The following is a 20197-nucleotide window of genomic DNA, read 5'->3' as shown; positions in this document are numbered from 1 at the left end:
GAAAACGATTATTTGAAATGCAGTCTTCACTGGATCGAGTCATAAATTCATCGTTTGATGGAGTCTCGCTGAAGTATATTTTCCCATCTGTGCATATTATGGTGATAAATGGAGTGCATCATAGAGAGAAGCATTATAACGACGAATGAGAAGGAAACAGTAGTGGAAACGGCATCTTTCTAAACCGTTGTTATTTACCAATAAAATCCCAATTAGGTCACTTTTCATGCAGCCTTAATGCACTGAATGCCTGTCGGCAGAAAACCACATAATTTTCTATAAGCTTCACAGATGTGTACTGCTTTGTGTTTATCACATAAAATTTGTATTTGTGCCTAAAAAAAAGTGTGCATACTTTTCTGAAGCACTGTAAAAATAGCAGTGAGGGAGTTTAATTGAAAATTGTTAAAATAAAGGCTTTGTTCAAATATAAGAGTTTAAAGGAATTAGAAGAAAATACAACCATATTATGAGTATTTACCAGAATGAAATTTTTTAAGAATCTATCAAATAGAGATTGTGGGGAAAGCAGTAGCATATGCTAATTTCCCAACAGCATGAGGATCATCCTGCAACATCCTGATGGAATAAATACACATCAACTGGTGAAACACTCGACAGATAAGAAGCTCTCCTTAGGAATCTGCCATCTTTTTGCTGGCTTTCACTTTCTCTGTGCTAAGTAGACTTTGCTTTGAAAAAATAAATAAGCCATGACACATGCACATTTGGTATGAAACAAACACCGCCACGGATGCATAATTTACACTTGCTATGGGATCCTGCAGGGTGCTGACCTTGAATTAACTAATCCGATGAGTTCCACGGCCTGCAAAATACAATATATGTGGGAGAAAGAGCCACTAATTTTCCTCTTCATGTGTAAATAGCTGCTCGGTCTGCTGTAATCTTGTTGGGGTCTCCATTTCTCCTGATAGTCCAGCAGTGACTCATGCTGCAACAGATCCATCTATAACTGATTTAACAAAGCGAAGGCGTACTCACTCTCAGGCAATGTGACTGAGCATCTTAATGCTGATTTATCCCCTACCAACACATCAAACAGCTATATCATTCCTGGTTGTAAACAATTGGTTTTATTTACATTTGCCTTAGTGATTTGTGCACCTGATCCTTTCTGAGACACACGAGTCACTGAAAGCAAAGACTTCTGACTGATTGCCAAGGAATGTGACTGAAATAAAAGAGAGAATATCCAGGGCTCGGGTGTAGGGAATGATTGATTTCATTGTGGCTACTCACTCGAGGGGGAAAAAAAGTGGAGATAAAGAATGACAAAACTTCAATTCTGATGTAAGAAGCACAAAAATATACGCAAAGGTGACAACATTAGAACATACACCTTCTGTTCCGGCACGCATCGGTGCTCCTACAGTTTCATGGGGTACATCTGCTTTGTTTCAATCAGTTGAAATGCATAAACTGAGCCTCAGGGAAAGTAGAGCAGATGCATTATGTTGCAGAATATATGTGGTGGCCAACGACGGCCACAGGGGGTCACTGTTGCTGCATACAATTATAAAGCATGTGTACAACTCATAGCTACTAAAAACATACAGGAATGGACTTCCTGTACAACCAGGACATATAAAGAACATTTTTAAGATTATCGATAAATGGGTTCAGTGCAAGGTTTTTAAATTACCAGCAGCACACTGAAATCCACTGTGTCCACACATAAGGACAGCTTGCCAGGTCGTGTTCAGTGTGGACAATCATCTTTGCACGCCGAGAGGCTGGAAGACAGATATTACATAAGGAGCTCATCAGTGGGGTAGTGGCCCACGCACTCAGGCATCCTCAGAGGAATCTCATACTGTTGATCGGCCTCTCACTCAAAGTAGGAACAAAATGGCTGAGGTGACTGCCTGAGGAAGGAAACTGCAGCAGAGAAGCTGGAAATTTATGGGAATAATTAGCTGCTCCTTGCAAATGTGAGCTGGGCAGCAAAATGATTGAGGTGAGATGGCAGCAGACATCCTTTCTTACTCAGTATATTACCAGAAGATAAAGCTCAGCAGATCCTTATTAGGGGTTTTATCTATACATTAGAATGTTATATGTAAAGGAACATAAAAAATATATAATCTCATTTTCACATATTTCCCTAAAATGAAAATGTATATGATACAGATTCATTACACATAGTGAAATATTCCAAATCCCTATTTCTTGTCATTTTTATTATTATGGTTTAAAGATAATAAAAACCCAAAATTACTGCATTAATATGCCATAGATGGAGGTGATCCGCCTATGGCACAGCTGCACTGCTGAGGAGTAATAGAAGCATAGATTGCTTTAATAGCAGAATTTAGGTCTTCTGCATCGTTGGGTCTGCCGTCTTTTATCTTCATTTTGACAATACCACATAGATTCTCTTTGGGGTTCAGGTCAGGTGAGGTGGCAGGCAAATCGAGCACAGTAACACAGTTGTCAGTGAACAAGCTTTTGGTGCCGTTGGGAGTGTGGGCAGGTGCCAAGTTCTGCTAGAAAATTAAAATCAGCATCTCCAGAAAGCTTGTCAGCAGGATGTGCTCATAAATTTCCTAGTAGCTCGCTGCACTGACTGTGGACTTCAGATATTCCGATGGACCAACACCAGAAGATGACTTTAAATAAAATCCAAACTTTATTTTAATCTGAGTGGTGTGACATGAGGAATGTTACATTTGTAACCCTCATGTAGGATTGCCAGTGCATTGTGAATCTTAACATGCTGACTCGAGGCTCAGTCTTTGTGACGCTCTCCCAAATTCATTGAAGAATTTGGGTGGACAATCCTCCCAAGGCTGCTATTATCTTTGTCACTGATGCACACCATCCCATCACACATTTTCCTTCCTCTCAACTTTCTATAAATATGCTTGGTTGTGAATAACCAGCTTCTTTAGCAATGATTTTTTGTATTTTACCACCTTGTGGAGGAAATTAAGGTTGTGTCTTTAGGACGTAGGACATAACATGACATGCATACATTAAAAAGGCTTTTTTTAAATTGGTGTTGTAATTATCTGAGTCATTATCTGTAAGCCATATCCATCAAATCTACAAGAAATTAAGGCTTGAAATATTTCACTGTATGTATAATGATTCAATGTAAATGTTTCACTTAAAAAATTATGGTACTTAAAATTTGACAATATTCTTATTGTTTAAGCTGTGTCTCTATGTAAATTATTGCCATTTTTTTCTTGTTTAGTCCCTCGCGTGTTATTTTGCAGCACAACCTGCAAGCAAATAGTGGAATTATTGGGACAGTGCTTCAGTCTATGTTAATGTGAAAACCACAAGATCCTTGACCTTTAATTAGAGGTCACCTTTTTACAAGTCAGCATGATTCCTTCCTCTTAGCACTTCTCGCCATGTGACAGAACGTGTGAACAGAAGAAATGTAATGACAACTGTGTTTGCAAGCTTATACGAGCACACACTCAGAGTTAATGTTAAATCATTTTGAGCTTTAGCAGAAAACACTTCATGACTAAATGATTCACTCCGACAGTGAAGTAAATTTTTACATAATAAATAAAATACCACTGATTTATTTGGTGTTATTTCTCCCATAGTGACCGTTTCCGTTCTTCTTGAGCTTACATAACAGGAAACCACAAACATAAACTGATAAACATGATATAAATTATTTCTGTTCTTAGTGTCATTATGTTTCAAGATATTGCAAATTTCTGAACACAAATATGCTGTCATATCTGAAACAACTGGACCCATGCATCAAAAATACATTAAATCAAACACAAAGACGGTATATTTTCTTCACTTCCAGTTGGATTAGTGAACAAAACACAATAAAAGTGTGCTTTTCCTGTATGGTGGATGCAAGTTCTAAGTAACAAATATGGTTCAGTGTCATATATGGTTGCTGCACATTTAAACAAATTAGATGTTACAAACTATTGATTAGCTCTTCGGACTTTAACAAATAGTATTAAACCAGTGGTGCATAATTAAGTTAAAATTAACTTAACATTAGATGTGATGTTGTTCTCATATCCAAGTTCTGACTTCCAAGACAAACCTAAAGAGTATGACGCTATCAGGTCACACTCTTCAGTGAGGAAGTTTCTTCTGAATAACAAAGACAAGTAACTATGTTCAGAAATTGAGTTAGAGAAACAACCAGTGGTTTCTAAAAAGGAGGTCAAATTACACATTATGTATTAGTTTGAAAATTATCTTCTAACATGTGATTAGAAAGTGACAACATAATCTCTGATTAGAAAATCTGTATCAAAATATTCAACAAGACCTTAACAGTTTGGTACTTTTGTGTTCGAAATTTGTCACTACTCCTTTTCACCAGAGCTGGCACATGCAACAATCATCTAAAAATACACAGGAGGATGTTCTCAGAGTGGGATGTTTTCACACTCTGTTGTCACTTCCAGCTGAGGGATACAACATAAACAAAGGCTGCACGGACTTCCAACATGAAGCATTGTCATGACCCGCCTCCTCCCTCTCCAGCAGGGTCAGTGCCGCTGTCAGATCGTCAGCATCAAACCCCCGTGCAGTAGGCGCTGTGTACCAATCGCCTGCCTCCGCTCTCACCGGCCCACAAACCCCTGTTGACTCCACGCCCACTTGCCCATCCACTGCAAAGGCAACCAGTTTCCTAGGCAACCTCCAGGACTTCACTGTTTAAGTGTCGAGACAAATTCTGTTTTGCATTTTTCCTCCTCTTATCAATAAAGTCGAACCCTCATTCATACATTCATTCATGATTTTATTTCCACACGTGTCCGTGTCTTTCAATGATCAAACCTGGAGCTAAAGTCATTTTAACCTCACAGAGCCGACATTTAATATTCGCTTTGTAGCAGTCTCAGCATGACAGAAAACAAAGAGAGAGAGAAAAAAAACTTAACACTGTAGTCTTTGCAAAGTAGGCCATAATAAGAAATAAAAAAGAAAAAAAAACACATCTTCACATAGCTGAGCTACATGAGCATAATTTGTACTCCAATTGCTTTGTCCTATTTCCATCAAAGTGATAAAATGGAAGCTGAAGTCATGATGGAAATCACTTGAAAGAAAGAAATACAAATATCAGCAACATTTCATGCAATTAAGGGGAGAATGCAAAAGTAAATGTCATTTTGTGGCAGAGGAAGCAGAGGATGAGATACATAGGGAAGCTTTCTAGCTGGTTTGTAAATCGCCATGTCAAAAAAAGACCAAACTAATCCACAGCTAAGGTATTATGCTAATATGTTACCGTACATGATCTCATCTAGGACCCAGGACTGCAAAGAAGTCACCTGAAGCAGTTCAGGAAAAATATCTTCAGTGCAAGTTAAGCATGGCATGACAACCGATATGAAAACCACTAAAATCTTCTGCCATGCGATTCCTATAGCTTAAAATTGTGTAAATAAGTTGCAAACATATTTTTACTTAAGATGATAGCTTAGAGATGTCATAATGCATATGGGAGTGGATGTAGAAATAAATATATTCTGCAAAAGATTCTATAATGCTTGATTCCAGACATTTTACACCATTAAAACTATTAGTTTGCCTCCTGTCTGATTACATTTACATCGGTATTACAGTAACTAGCAGATCCACATATCTTTTAAATTTGGGCTGGACAGACGATTTCACAGGGTGATGAAATCTAGCAAATTAAAATTCTCTTTAAAACATGCAAGTCTCTTTGCTGACCTTACAAATGTATAGGCCTGTCGTGATAAACAATAAATTGTACGATAAATTAAAACTATCGACGTCCTTTTAATTATCGGCTTTCTCTCTCTTCTGGCCTTTATCTCTTTCTGTTGATGACACTGAATGAAAAAAGGCTCAACTCTGGTGCTCTCCACTGACCCTCCCTTCCTCATATCCTTAGTGTAATGCCCAGCACACACTATACAATCTTAGAGTCGTCTGTTGATTGTCGGGCCATTTTCAAAACCTGAGAGATCACACATTAGCTGACAGAAATCCTAGGTATAACTGTTCGATCGGGTTCGATCGTGCCATGTGGTGTCCAACAATGGGCACCAAATAATGGCTACAAGTCCAGTTAACTAATTTTAAAACCAGGCATTAATCAATGCTTTACTACAATCTACCTGCAACTGAATGTAAATCATTATAACCTATTTACGTTAATGAAGAACAGCTGAAAAGTTACTGGGTTCATCAACTGCGTAGCAATTTCGCTCCAACTCCTCCCCTTGTCATTTCTATATTCTTTGCACGAAATGTTTTATAAACATTAATGTTGTTTCCACATATCATCTCCAATGTCCGCTAGACTTCGGGTTGCGCCCTGTCAGCTGTTTGGGATTCCCCTCAAAAAGCACAGAGGGAAACCGCACTTTCTGATTGGCTGTCACATTCAACAAGCTGCATTAACGCTTCCATCCATCCATCCATCCATCTTCTTCCGCTTATCTGGGGTCAGGTCGCGGGGGTAGCAGCTTCAGAAGGGAGGCCCAGACTTCCCTCTCCCCAGCCACTTCTTCCAGCTCCTCCGGGGGAATCACAAGACATTCTCAGGCCAGCCAAGAGACATAGTCCCTCCAGCGTGTCCTGGGTCTTCCCTGGGGCCTCTTCCCGGTGGAACATGCTCGGAACACCTCACCAGGGAGGCGTCCAGGAGGCATCCTGACCAGATGCCCGAGCCACCTCAACTGGCTCCTCTCGATGTGAAGGAGCAGCGGCTCTACTCTGAGTCCCTTCCGGATGACTGAGCTTCTAACCCTATCTGTAAGGGAGAGCCCAGACACCCTACGGAGAAAACCCATTTCGGCCACTTGTATCCGCAATCTCGTTCTTTCGGTCATGACCATAGATGAGGGTGAGAACATAGATCGCTCCCAGGAAAACCCCTGATTTAGATCGGAGTGGCCACAAAAATCTTCCGTAACACACAACACACTACAGGATGATCGGTTACAAAATCACAAGCGATTTTGTGATTTTGAGGAAGAGTAAAGTGTACGTGTGAACTAACGTGTAGTGTGAACTAACGTGTAGTGTGAACTAACGTGTAGTGTGAACTAACGTGTAGTGTGAACTAACGTGTAGTGTGAACTATTGCATCAGGTAGTCAGATGTGCTCATCTTCAAATGTATGACTCAATTTTGCTTTTAGACTGTTGGCAGAAAGACCATAAACTGCAGGATTTCATCCCAGAGAATAAACTGCTTAAAGAGTTTAAGAGTTTTGCTAACACCACTCATGATAGTTTTCCTGATAGAAACGCTCTCCAACTGTAATAGTTTGGCTGAAGTGGCTCTCATAAGTCTCGACTGTAGCAGTAGTGCTGGAGCTCAGCCTCCTTTAGGATGAAATTAATGCTATCAGGATCATCTTCTATTCAGAGTCGAAACACAAATCCTAATAAAAATGTGTTATGATATAGACTCCTCTGTTGTGCTAGATAAAGCACAATTCAGCAGTAACATTAAATCAGATCAGGAAATTAGTAGAAGTAAAGGACTTGCTACACCAGAACTGATGTGTTATTTTCAGATATTTCCTTAAAGAGCTTGTTTCTGTTGTTATTGGATGATTTGAGAAATGTCACCATTTTATATGCAGACCGCTGTCTCTCTAATTTGAAATGTAAAAATATAAAGTCACAGAACTCAAAGTCATTTGACAATGACTTAGAACACAAAGTTATATATGCAAAAGGTCCTGTTTAGCTTTCATGGATAGCAAGTTGATGGTTATAGTTCAGTTCAAAGAAAGACGTCAGAAAAGGTCCAATTAGAGGCAAACTATGGAATAGGCATAACTCATTTCAGTCTAAAAATTCTGAAAAAGGCTCACACGTTTTTCACTCTCTTACATAAAATTCCAGTCACAAAAAAAGAACAGTTATGTGTAGAGATGAGACGTTCGTTAAGATAATGCTGTTGTGAAGTTATATTTGTTAGGTAAACAACAGACTCCAAGTCAGCTAGCTGAGCTGTTAACCTGATGAATTAGCCAGTTAATAGCTTATTAGGTTGGAGTTACTATACAAATCTGCAGAGCAGTAGCCTGGCAAATGCTTCTTGTGCAATTCCGCTCAGTCTTGTATACAGCATATTCTGGGCTTTATCTCCTTCACTTGGATTCCCTCCGGTAGATTTTCTACCAGGCCTATCAGCGAGCAGAAGGAGAAGTTGTGAAAGATGACATTCATTTTCCGCGCTGTTTTAGAATAGTAGTCTGCCTGTAGTAACAGGCACCTCATTTGGATCAGCACTTCTCTCTTTACAGTGGAGGATAATTGTTTACAGCGCAGGCAACTTCTGGTATGTTTCATAGTGTGTCACTGGCGCATTGCATACGTCACAGGTAAAATGATTAGGTAAAATTTAAGACCTCAACACAGTCCACGCCTCCACAACACAATCATTTCTTGTAAGACTCCAAATCCTGTGTACGAAGCAAATAGCATACCACAAGGGGCTGGAAGAACAGCAAAGAGATGTGATATTCTGATTCAGAAATCTTGATTCACCATTGCAAGATGTAAGTCATTTTAGAAAATATTTGTTGAATTAAAAACAGGTGTGAGCTTTTGTATATTTTACACCTCTTCAACTGTTTTTAGCTACATTTTTGATGCTCCAACCATCTTTGTTAAAATATTGTTTGGCTTCTTCCCCCCTCTCAATACTTCAGTCAATCACCAGTCAACATACCATCATCTCTGAATGTCATGCATTAAAAGGCTCTGTGGAGTATCAAATCTCACTCCTCTGTATTGGTAGATTAGAATCCTTTGCTTTGCAGAAGCTAGGGAAGTAAACTCCGACTGACAACTCGGCGCTAGCATGTCCCCAGAACTTAAACACCAGGCTGATATCTGGCTGCCAGGAGCATCTGGAGCACTGGTTTGTTTTGCTTGTGATTTTGATTTGTAACACTGTATCAGCTCTGTTGAAACCTGTCAAGGAGGCTGGCAGTTCAGGACAGTTAATGAGTTCTGTGGATTAATGTGACATTAATTGTTTTATTTATTTTTTATTCATTAAATGGCAGTTGGACAGAATTAATGTAGCACTTTTCTTGTCATAACCACCACTCTAAGTGTTTTACACCAGAGTCATATACAACCAATCACAAATTAGTAGGCAAACTGGGGTAAAGTGCCTTGCCATTGTGCCCTTTGTGCCCCATTGGGCATAATTGTATGGTCCATGAGGAAATTGGAATCTATCTCACAAATTTTCAATTGCAAATAAACTACTCTACCCACGGAACTACAGTCCCCCCATTAGGCCTTGATTGCTGTCACAAATACATCTGGTGAAAAATGATTTGTACAACAGATCAACACCACGTAAGCTACTTGAATTTATAACAGAGGTCCAGCAGCAACAGAAACTTCACTTTCTGTTGTTGCTGGAAATACACCATAGACTTACTTATAGAAGCTATTTGATGTCAAAGACCACATTAGCCATTTTTAAAATTACAGGCTTAAGGTATACCGTTAAGCCTGTCAAACAGAAAATATTTTGTAGAGCTTCATGCAAAATTTGAGTTCAGAGAGATTAGATCTCTTACAGTCTTTAAATGACTTTAAATTGTTGGAGTGAATATTTGACTACTCATTATAATAATTGTTTTGAAAAAAAAAGAACCTAATAAAATAAATGCTAATGAAATTGTCTTTATTTTGTTCAACTTGTCAGATTGAAGCAATAAATTATACCCAAATGTTAGACAAAGAAAAAGAAAAATGACCTTATCTTATACATACAATTTGTTACCTTTTGAAATAACTTCTAAACTAGTACGTCCCACTGCACTGCAAAGTTTCGTAGCTTACACATTGTAGACTATTCTTGTCGTGCATTGTAGCACAACCTCAGAAGATTGCATAGTGAGGAAACACTGCAGGGGGGATTTTACTTGGTTCTGGCTCTTCATGTCAGTTTTGTGTATAGGAGCTCAAAAATAAGCAAGGAAAGAAAAGGACAGACTCCGTACTATGTTGCAGAGACTTTCAGAAAAATTAGCTCCATCTCTATATTGAGCTGTGTCTCAACTTCAATACATTTTATGCAAATCCATTCATTACATTTGAGTAATCCTGCTAATAAGCAGACAAATAACACAGGGTGCCAGGTATAATCTCCTTGGCAAAGGTAATTATCCACTGTGCACAGATTTTTGTTGGCGTCCACCTCTCAGCCAGTAATCAACTCTGACTCCAAACCCAGACTGATTGTTGTGCAGCCGTTCAAAGAAATCAGCCCCATTTCCTCCCACCATTAAAAAAACAACACAGTTTAAGAAATTGGAAAAAAAAATCTGATTTGGTTTTTCTGTTGGAGAGAATCACAAGCTGCATTCAGCTCAGTTTGTCTGCAGATGCATTCATCAGCGCCACTACACTGTCAAGCGGGGGGCGCGACATACACGAGCAAACTCAGTGCAAAGCACATGCACAAACAGCCACAATATGCAACCACATGCACAGAGGCACAGCTGGAGACTGATGCTGTGCTCATCAGTGTCACTGCTGCAGAGCGTTTCGCAGCACATATCACAGCAGGAGGGAAGACAATGGAAGAAGAAAGATGCTTACGTTGAGACGAAGATAGAAACAAAGGCATTATGGGATGCAAACATCCCCCAGCAGGAGCAAAGACAAAACATACATTTTGACAGAGTGACTCATTAATGGTGTCAAACTGGAGATTAATGCGCCAAAAATAAAAAAAATAAAAAAATAATCAGTGAATAATTTCAGCTTCCAATTAAAAACTCAGAGACATCACAAAATGGTGGTGCAGTGATAAGCTCAACAAATCCACATCCCCCAAAGACAAACTTGGGCCATTATCAAGACTGTAAGTGTTTCCATGGATGTTGCACTTCTTTATCCCTCGTTTTCTAGTCTGCATTCAACAGAGCTCTGCTGTCATGCTCTGTACAGCCGCCCACGTTCACCCTCGCGGAGTGCAAGAGAAAGGAAGGAGAGAGGGAGAGTGGGAGGGAGGTGGAGGAGAAAACCTTGCTTTCACAGTAAGATACCAATGATACATTATGGGAGGGCAAACCATATTGCTCCATGATGGTTCTCTTACAAATGACTACAAAACCAAACAATAAGTGAACATACTGCAAAAATCGAAGGAGGAATGCCAGGCCTGGAGTCCTACACTTTGGGGAAAACCACTGAACCTGGATGTGAGGGTTATGCTCTTTATGTAAAGACACCCATATTTACCCTTCCAAGGCTTAAGTAATTTTCTGGTTAATTAATTCAAATGCAAAACAGCTTGCTTTTGTTGGACTAGTCCTACTGCATTCAGGTCCTGTTTACCCCTCAGGTTAGAAAAACATTTAGTTTTTAATAACAGCTCCAATTTCTGTGGTTCTGCAACACACCAATCCATAAAAAGACGACTGGCCCTCTGATGTATAGAGTAAATTGAAATTCAAACCCCCAATCACGAATATGAAAACTGCATTTACTTTATAACTAGAAAACAGCAATAAGAAAACACAAAGTTAAAACAATAATATTACAAAACAGCATCATAAAGAAAAGTAAGTAAGGTACCAGATACTTCCAGACAGAATCGAACGCCTTCCTATGTTATAAACAGGCATAGAAAGAGCCATGAGCAGCCACATTGCGTAGGAAAATCTGGTTTTCTGAACTCTGTTAACAGAGTTTTATTCCCAGATAATTGGCCCTCTTGGCTACTTTTATTAATAGAATCTTTTTCACACAACATTCATGAAAACTGTTTTAAAGTTTTCATAAAATATAAAACAGTTTTGCTGTTATATATTTTCCTCATCTTTTGACTTCCTCAAAAGATGAGGAAGTATTAAAGTATAAATTAAGACTTCCTCATCTTTTGATTAAAAGAGCATGATAACAAAATAGCAGAAATACAAAAACAGATAAGCTATAGTTACCGTGGCTAAGAAGAAGCTGGTTGTCTGTCGGAACAAATTTATCTTGAGTCGATTTTGTTTATGAAGTCTACTGTCTAGGCACCTTGCAACAATTTTATATCTGTCTGGTAAAAGTTAACCCCACTGGACTTGATTTATCTGTATTAAAATCCCTAATTACTATCTGAGCACTTGATTTCTTCTGTTTGAATGGTAATTCCCAGAAATGCACCAAAAAAGATTATCTTGGCCAACACCGATGCATGTTTTATTTAAGGTCTGACCAGTTGATTGCAATTTTGACTCTGCTTTTTATGACAGCATAATTACATATGCTGTCACTTTTATAAAAACAGTAGTGTTAAATAAAATAGAAAATGAAAGGGTAAAAAAAATATTTTAGTATATCAAATAGGTATATACCCCAAACCTTTTTATGACTACTAATAAATACCAGAGAGCGCATCATAGTACATGTTGGTTGATTATTTATAGACTTAAAATGGTTTGGAGTTTGAAGGTTTTATGAACAGCACCCAGCGGCTAGAGAGGGAATCGACTGGCGACCCACCGATTAAGGGACAAACTATCTCCACCATTGTACCACCAAAAAGGGAAGCCGGTCAGTTCCAATATCTAGGAATGCATCTACAGTCAACAGATTTGAACTGTAAACATGACATTAATCTATATTGTTTTGTTTTGGTCAGAATCTTGCTGCCACAGGGTGGCTGTAATGCACCAAGGCAGGTTTTCAAAACTGTCCAAAGTAAGAAAAGCTATACCAAGCTCCAATAAATCCTCTAGTAAAACCTGCTTGCTTTTCAACTCAGAACCAAATGTTTAATTAAAACAAGAAACAGCAAGCAAAGCCAAAGTCGACAACTGTCAAAAATAAGAAGCAACTATCTTGAATTTCAGCACTGAAAGTTGCCCACAGCAGGGAAGAGAAGAGGAGGCGGCTCATCTTCAGATAGTAAGGGTTCCAGCTTTATTCTAGTCATCAATTACTCTTTATGCTTCCTTTTATTAAAATATATTATATCAATCCATCCTGATCATGACCTATTTAATTTCAGAGGGACTGATTTTGATCAGACACAGTTCAACAGGAGGATGAACATAAATGTGCTCCTCTAATAACTCGTATTCAAGACCAGTTTTTTTCTAGATGTACTCAAATTCTCACAAGCTGCTTATTATAACTTACTTTCTTTATCTCCCCACAGACCACTGAGCTAAAAAGATAACTAAAGCTGATTAACGCTAACTAGCTACAAAGCAGAGGAGACATTTGAATGAAAAAAAAACAAAAAATAAAACACCAAGAGCAACAACAAATGTTGGTCTGTGGAGCCTGGACTGGCTAACTACAGAGGGACAGACAAATTGTCTCTTAATGTAGCTGTGCTATGCTTAAAACCTGAGTAACCATGGAGTGCGAATTACTTATCTCTCTCCCTCTCTGTTCACATAACCAATTAGCCAACCCACATTACTGAATCAAATGACTGGAGGGTTAAAGTTGACAGCATCTGATGCATGCTCCATTATACACAGCAAGAACAGCACTATTTTCACAACCCATAACATGCACATGTGCTCCGTGAATCTCTGAAGTCATTATTTTTGCAGCAAAACATTATGCAGCCAACAGTCTCATTACGAGGAGAATGACAGCTCTCTGCATTTCAGTGCTCTCCAGTGGATAGAGCTTAAAAAACAAGATACTTTTACCTTCATTTTTAATCTGAACTGCACTGAATTTCAATGGTGGGTAAAAAAAAGGGAACATTTTAACAGCTTGCCACAGAAATTTGAGTTGGATGGTTGCAATACACATTAAACCAATGCCTCTGTGAGTCAATAGACTGCTTTACACTCAGGGGTTTTGCTCTTACGAGCATTGTTTGGACGCCAGATGAGCTTGATGTTGTCTTGTTGAGAGGCAGGCCAGCTTACGTCAGCACTGCTGGCTGCCAGCCAGCACCACAGAGCAAGGACGCAGGACAGACAGGCGTGAACTGCAAAAAGGCCATTTTCCTCCAGGCTTTTCTTGGCTTTCTGAGCCCGTGTGCCTAATTCTGCTACAAGGCCAGTCCCTGGCATCCTCTCCAGATGGCAGTGAACAGGGGGGGTGACCAGGCAGATTAAGAAGAGAATGATGACTGGTTCCTGACTACGCATCCGGTGGTTGAGTCTCATTCTCTCTTTCTACCAGTCACATGCCAGCCATGGCCCTGAAAACCGGAAGATGCCGTCTGTGTGCTTCAGAAAGGTGCTAAGCTCGTTTATGACCGACTATGATGCTGAATGGCTGACAAAAAAAATACGCAATATGACAACTTACAGACGCAACAACAACACTGCTGTCGGTAACCGTAACAAGCCTGTTCTAAAGCAGCGGAGGAACGGCTCTACCCAAAACCAGACAAAGTGCTCCTTCAAAATAACCATTTACATACCATAAAGGCTAAAAACAGATTTTCTATAAGCTTAATTTCAGATAATTGCTGTGAAAACAGAAGTGGAAACTGAACCTTTAAATTTTACTCTCAGTAGCAGTAAATCTGTGTCTTTGTGCGAGAAAGAACATGAAAACTACAGAGCGGATGGGGAACAGCGATGTAAATTATGCTCATAAATGAAGGCACAGTCCCTGAATCAGAGCAGATTTCATGTTCAAAACAGGCATTTACACTACTGTGAAAAGAAAAGTTGAGACAGATTCTACTTTCCTCAAAATTTTGGAAGACTTCACTAGAACATGATGCCAAAATATCTGATATGATGCAGACAAATAGCATGAAAACAGCAAGAGGAAGACAAACATTCCTCAGTGTTTAGAAAAAATTCATTAGACTCGGATAACGTGTCTAATATATTCATATATATGTGTCATGACCCAAACCCATATGTGTGTGCGCATAAACATAGGGTTAAGGGACAGTAAGCTATGCTACTCATTAATTTTTGAATATGCTCGCTACTCTCCTTGGTTATGGTGTTCTATAGTTACTGTTTGTGCTTCCTAAAGTGTTTATTTGTTAGTGTGAGGTGTATATTATGCAACAAGTGGGAAACTAGGTGTCATTTGCATATTCAAATTAAATTAACTCAACTTCTGCATAGAAAAAAAGTGGCTATATGTGATCTATATACTATACTGCAGGAAAGAAATTTGAAGAGAACTGATGACTTGACAAAGTAGAAGAACGTTTTCACCCAATTGCAGTCATTAAGGAGTTGCATGCTCAGAGTGCCTTTGGAACGGAGATGCAATGATTTATCAAAATGAACAGTCTTATAAAACCTCCCTCATAGCCATTTCTCATCCTTTCCACACTGCATAAAGGAAAGAGCAGAACAGAGGGGGAAGTCAAGAACGAACCTTTAGAAGAGCTGAAGAGACCTCTGAACAACTCAGACAAAAGTTGCTGCGTTGTTGTGAGCGTGTCGTCTGATTTATGACTGTCCTGTTTAAGTGAGGCTGCATATCTTACATAAGCCCTTTCAAGTAGAGACGATACACATCACACCACGGGGTAGCAATGAATGATTTCTGCGCCGCCTGAGCCCATGCTCCTTTGTCACATGCCTTGGTTTTCTAGTCGTTAGAGAAACACGACTGAAAAAGGAAAGAAGCTAAAACTGCCTGGAGTCGTGGGGATTACAAAGGCCTCCCATCAAAAAACGATGTTGCTGAGGCACAGCTCCTTAAACCTGGTACCAACACAAAGAAGCTGAAGCTACAAAAGCTTAAAAATCACCTAAAATCAGTCTCCTTTGGTCTATTACAATAGCAGATTGATGTGCAATTAAGAAATTGAGGTAATTTTCAGAGATGTGATGGAAGAGTTCAAACAGAATTGTAAACAGGATGATTATCCCGGGGAAGACTTGGAAAAAATGTTGTAATATTCATAAGGCTGACATTAAAAATCTTTTAGGTCAAACTTAAAAGATGGGAATGAAAGTTTAAATAAAGTGTTTATCTATACAACTTTTCCAACATTTAATAGACAGGGACACCATACTGGCTTTGAACTCAGAGCTGCATACTGTAACAAATCACGGAAATCTTCTCCAAATCAATGTGTGCAATATTGCAGTCGCCCTCCTCACACTGGATCCAATTTTGATTTCAGGTGCTGTGCATTCAAATGTGATTTGTCAAGTGGAACAGACTTTATATCCACCATCTCTGCTTTGTAGTTTAGTGACCACAAATATAAAGGTCAGAAGTGTGTGGACACTAATGATCTAAAAAAAGATATTAGTAATGAAACTATTGGTCAATAATAATAGACAAATATCACAATATTAAGCAATGATAATGTCAAGTAATATTTCCCATAACTGGTTTAGTACTAGCAGTAAGATATGGCTATGGTATGGATTCCAGATTTTTCTGAATTAACAGAGGGACAAACTTTAAGCAGGTGCTGGTTCCAAACTCAACGTGGAGACAAAATTTCCAACAGAGTCACAAGAAACGGCTTTCCGTATTCAATTTTAAATGTGGCACAAAAGTGGTGTAAAATCTACACATTACTGCACCAAAAGTCAGCGATTCAGTGCACATTTTTGTTCTGACTTGTTCTAGCCCCAACCAGTATGACTACATAACTTGTTGGAATGTTTATTCACAGCAGAAAAACATTCAAGTCTAAAAATGAGGAGAAGCACTAGAGTGACATGTTGGCAATCTCACAATTTCGGGATTAGCACGGCAAGAGCTACGCGATTTGGAAAATAAGAAGAAGATGGAATTATAACACACTCCAAGATGAATGCTGGTGACTTACTTGCATTAACACCCACGTGCAGTAAGACCAGCTGCCACAACAGAGAGCAGAGCAGCTTAAATTACAGAACTCACACTGAGCGAGCTACTTCTCTTTTATGTAAAAACACAGCCACACTGCTGTATATTCACAGGGGAAATACATACTGCTGTATCGAGATGGAAAACGAAGCATTGACCACACTGAGTTTTCTTTTAAATTGTAATGACTACTGCTATCAAGTGGGGCCACAGGACTCTGCCTGTGATCACATGCTTTTAAAACCCAGTGGGTGCCCTGTTCCCATCACACCCTGAATTATAGTTTTAATCATCTCTTCCTGTTTTCCAGCGTGAAGTAGCATTGCAGTGAGCCACTTTTTTTTTTTTTTTTAGTAAATCATGTCATCCTGCCTCTTCTGCTTGGCAGCATCTATCCATAACTGTTCACATGCAACTTACATAAATGCATGTCCACCGCAAGTGTTCACAGCATGGTTTCCAAATCGTATGGAAACTCTGTCTACAGTGGGTTGAGAGTCCTTTGCTGCAGCAAAGCCACAATATACACAATAATTACACGGTCGACTTAGCAAGAGAAGTGGCACAGAAACATTGTACAAATTGCTATGTATGATGAGTGGCAGGGAAGTAGGCCAGCTGAAAGGATGGCATCCCCATCTGGGATTCTCTCTAGAGGTTACCTCTATGAGCAATCCCCGAGCCCAAAAGAAATCAGCAAGACCCAGACACTATTCTGCCTCAGACTTCTAAATATAATATTAGTACAAACCAGCTTGTAAACTACACCGGGTTTTATGCTTGTTTTATCCTACAAAGGGATATTTTAGTACGCTAGATGAACCAACCCAATATATTACGTGGATTATGGATGGATGAATTAGATGGGCACATCTGAGTCGATAAAATGGCAACATTTTAGTAATACATGCCAAGTCCTTCCTTTGACTCATCGACTGACATCTACTTTAATCCACAATGCGCTGGTAAACAAAGAGCAAAACCTTAATTTTCTCTTTGTTAATTTACAATCAGCTGAAGAGATTTACTTGCTAAACAAAATTAATAAAATAATCAACCTATGGTGAATCTACTGAGAAAGTCCAATATGTGAAGACTTCAAAATCTCCAGTTGTCCATTATTGAACTCAGACTTTCCATCAATAAAAGTTTTGGAGAGTGTATTTCACAATATTCATCTTTAATATGATCAGTGCTCCCAAGAATTTCTTCATCGCAGTGAGTGTCTGAGAGGCTTACCTTGAATATGATGTTTTAGGTGCATCACAGGAAGCCCAAGACAGGGAGACCAAGGAGGAAGGGAGAAAGAAAATCAATGAGTTCAATGCATGGCAATTTGAAAGTAATCAATTTCAAAAGTCAACATTCCTGCTGTTATTTGCACAAATTGTTCACTTCTTGTGAATAGTTTGCTGTTTTTTATGCTTAAAGATACATGAACGTCTTTTTCTTGAAGCTATCCAACTCCGTTCCAAATTTCTTTGAGTCTGAGTACACTATTTTTAATTGTTTAGTAAATGTTTTGCTTTTTGTCATAGTGCATGTCTAAAATAGGAAGAAAATGCAGCTTTGGAAGCTGAAATACTTAAACCCATTGGTAGTTGTCACACGCCATTTATTTATCATGCCACTGATTGGCTGAACCCCCAAGAGCAGAGATAGGGTAGACAGTGGGTGTTATGCTCTACAGTGGTGCTAAGATGCTTTTCACTGTGCACATTAATGCAAATAAGGTATATTTGAACTGTAAAAATAGGTAATTAAAGGCATTTGTGCAGGTGTCTCAAGTATTTGGGGATTTCAGTTATTCACAGGCAGCTGTGATCCCTAATCCCTGCAAATACTGAGGAGTCAACTGCATTACAGTTTAACAACAGATCTTAGGAAGTAAGATTTTGTCATTTCAACTTCAGGTCTTTCAGTCTGACAATCCAAAAAGATAATGACTCACGTTTTGTAATTATTGACCCATCTCAGAACCTCATATATCAAACACTTTATAGCATTTTATAAAAATGTTCTTATTTTTAGGTTTCATGAATGAAAAGAGTGAGACCATGCTAGAATCCTAGCCTTTAAAAGATCAAAAACAGAAAAAAAACTAAATTTACATAAGTGAGTATTTCAGGCATAAGTAATTTTAAATAGGTCAACATGTTGAAGTGGAAAACGTTCTGTAATAGTCTTTCAGCTTTTTTAAAGAAAACACATTACAATGTTACTAATGCTTTAACTATCACCCAGAAGGAGAAGGGAGACAAAAAAGAAGTCTCAAAATTCTTATTCTGGCATTTGTCAAAAATGCAAAAATTTTGCTAATCCAAAATGACTTAAAACAGATGTTTTAGTCTGACATAATGTCAGCTAGTGAGGGGAAAATAGAGTTATATGTCTTTGCGTACAGTAAAATATCTTGTTTCAACTGTATTTGCATGCCGTGGGCAGCATTCAAGTAAGACCTGAAACGCTCCCATCATGTTTCATCATACAGCTTGATGGTATTTTTGTGATGTCAACTTGTCTCCCTCTCCCACACTCTACATTCCAACTTCACTATTTGCCTTGGTAAGGTAATATTTTTGTTTTCAATCACAACACTGATAGTATGCACCTGCAAACTCAGGCAGTTTCAACAACAGAGCTGTAAACTGAATACCAAAATATGGAAACAGATTATTCAATACATACAACTTTCAAAATGCTAAAGCAAGCAAAAAACACCACAATAAAGCTTAAAGTTTGAACAGTTTCTCTGAGGGCTATGAACTCATTCTCAAACACCTCTATAAAGAAATAAAACCCTTAATGATGTGCTAGAGTAATCTTTTACAGAAACTTCTTTTCAGCCAATGTTCTTGTTCACTGCCTTCACGTCGAAGCAATCACATTAGAGATGTTTTTTACGCTGAGCTCAGATAATCTTTGCTCATTCAATTTCTTGTGTTTGATTGGGGTAGTCGATTCTCCATTTGAGCCATTTATCACTGTCAGAGGACTCTTCTCTCCCTGGGCTTCTCTTGCCCTGACCGAAGCCGAGTGGTCTCTGAATGCCCCCATTTACTGTCACTTTTAGTCCATTCACCGACACATGGGTATGGAAAACTAAATAATAGCAGCAAAACGTTCATGTAAACTAGCTTACCATGAGCTTTATTGCATATTCAGACAGAAACTGTGCCTCCAAGTGTGGATATGAAGAGAAATAATTGATTAGGAAGTGCAGGGCCTTTTCATTTTTCAGATTAAAATTTACAAAGACTTTCAAGTACAAGGTCAACCAGCCGCTTTTTCCTGGAAAAAAAAAATAATAATAATAATAATTGTATCTAATAATAATAACAAGTGCATCTAGCTGGTTATACAGTATGTCCTAAAACGCGTGATCTGCAACCAGTCCATGTTTGGCTTTGCAGCAGCTATCCCTGTCCTTGAGTCACTGCAGACTGAGGTGTTTCATT

General features: G+C 38.7%; 1 protein-coding gene across 2 annotated transcripts in view; it reads right to left on the bottom strand.

Moving 5' to 3' along the window:
* Nucleotides 1-20197, bottom strand: part of agap3 (ArfGAP with GTPase domain, ankyrin repeat and PH domain 3) — a 141198-nt gene that overhangs the window by 96936 nt on the left and 24065 nt on the right. The window contains exon 1 of one of the 2 annotated variants that reach the window (XM_044133361.1): nt 17979-18061. The exons of the other annotated variant lie outside the window; for it this stretch is intronic. Coding sequence (XP_043989296.1) covers nt 17979-18003 — 25 coding nt within the window. The 5' untranslated portion in view covers nt 18004-18061. Of the gene's footprint in view, nt 1-17978; nt 18062-20197 lie in introns of those variants that run through there. 2 annotated transcript variants of the gene reach the window in all.

Source organism: Gambusia affinis, linkage group LG12 (genome assembly GCF_019740435.1).
Source record: "Gambusia affinis linkage group LG12, SWU_Gaff_1.0, whole genome shotgun sequence".
Taxonomy (NCBI): domain Eukaryota; kingdom Metazoa; phylum Chordata; class Actinopteri; order Cyprinodontiformes; family Poeciliidae; genus Gambusia; species Gambusia affinis.
This window is presented reverse-complemented; position numbering and strand designations above follow the sequence as displayed.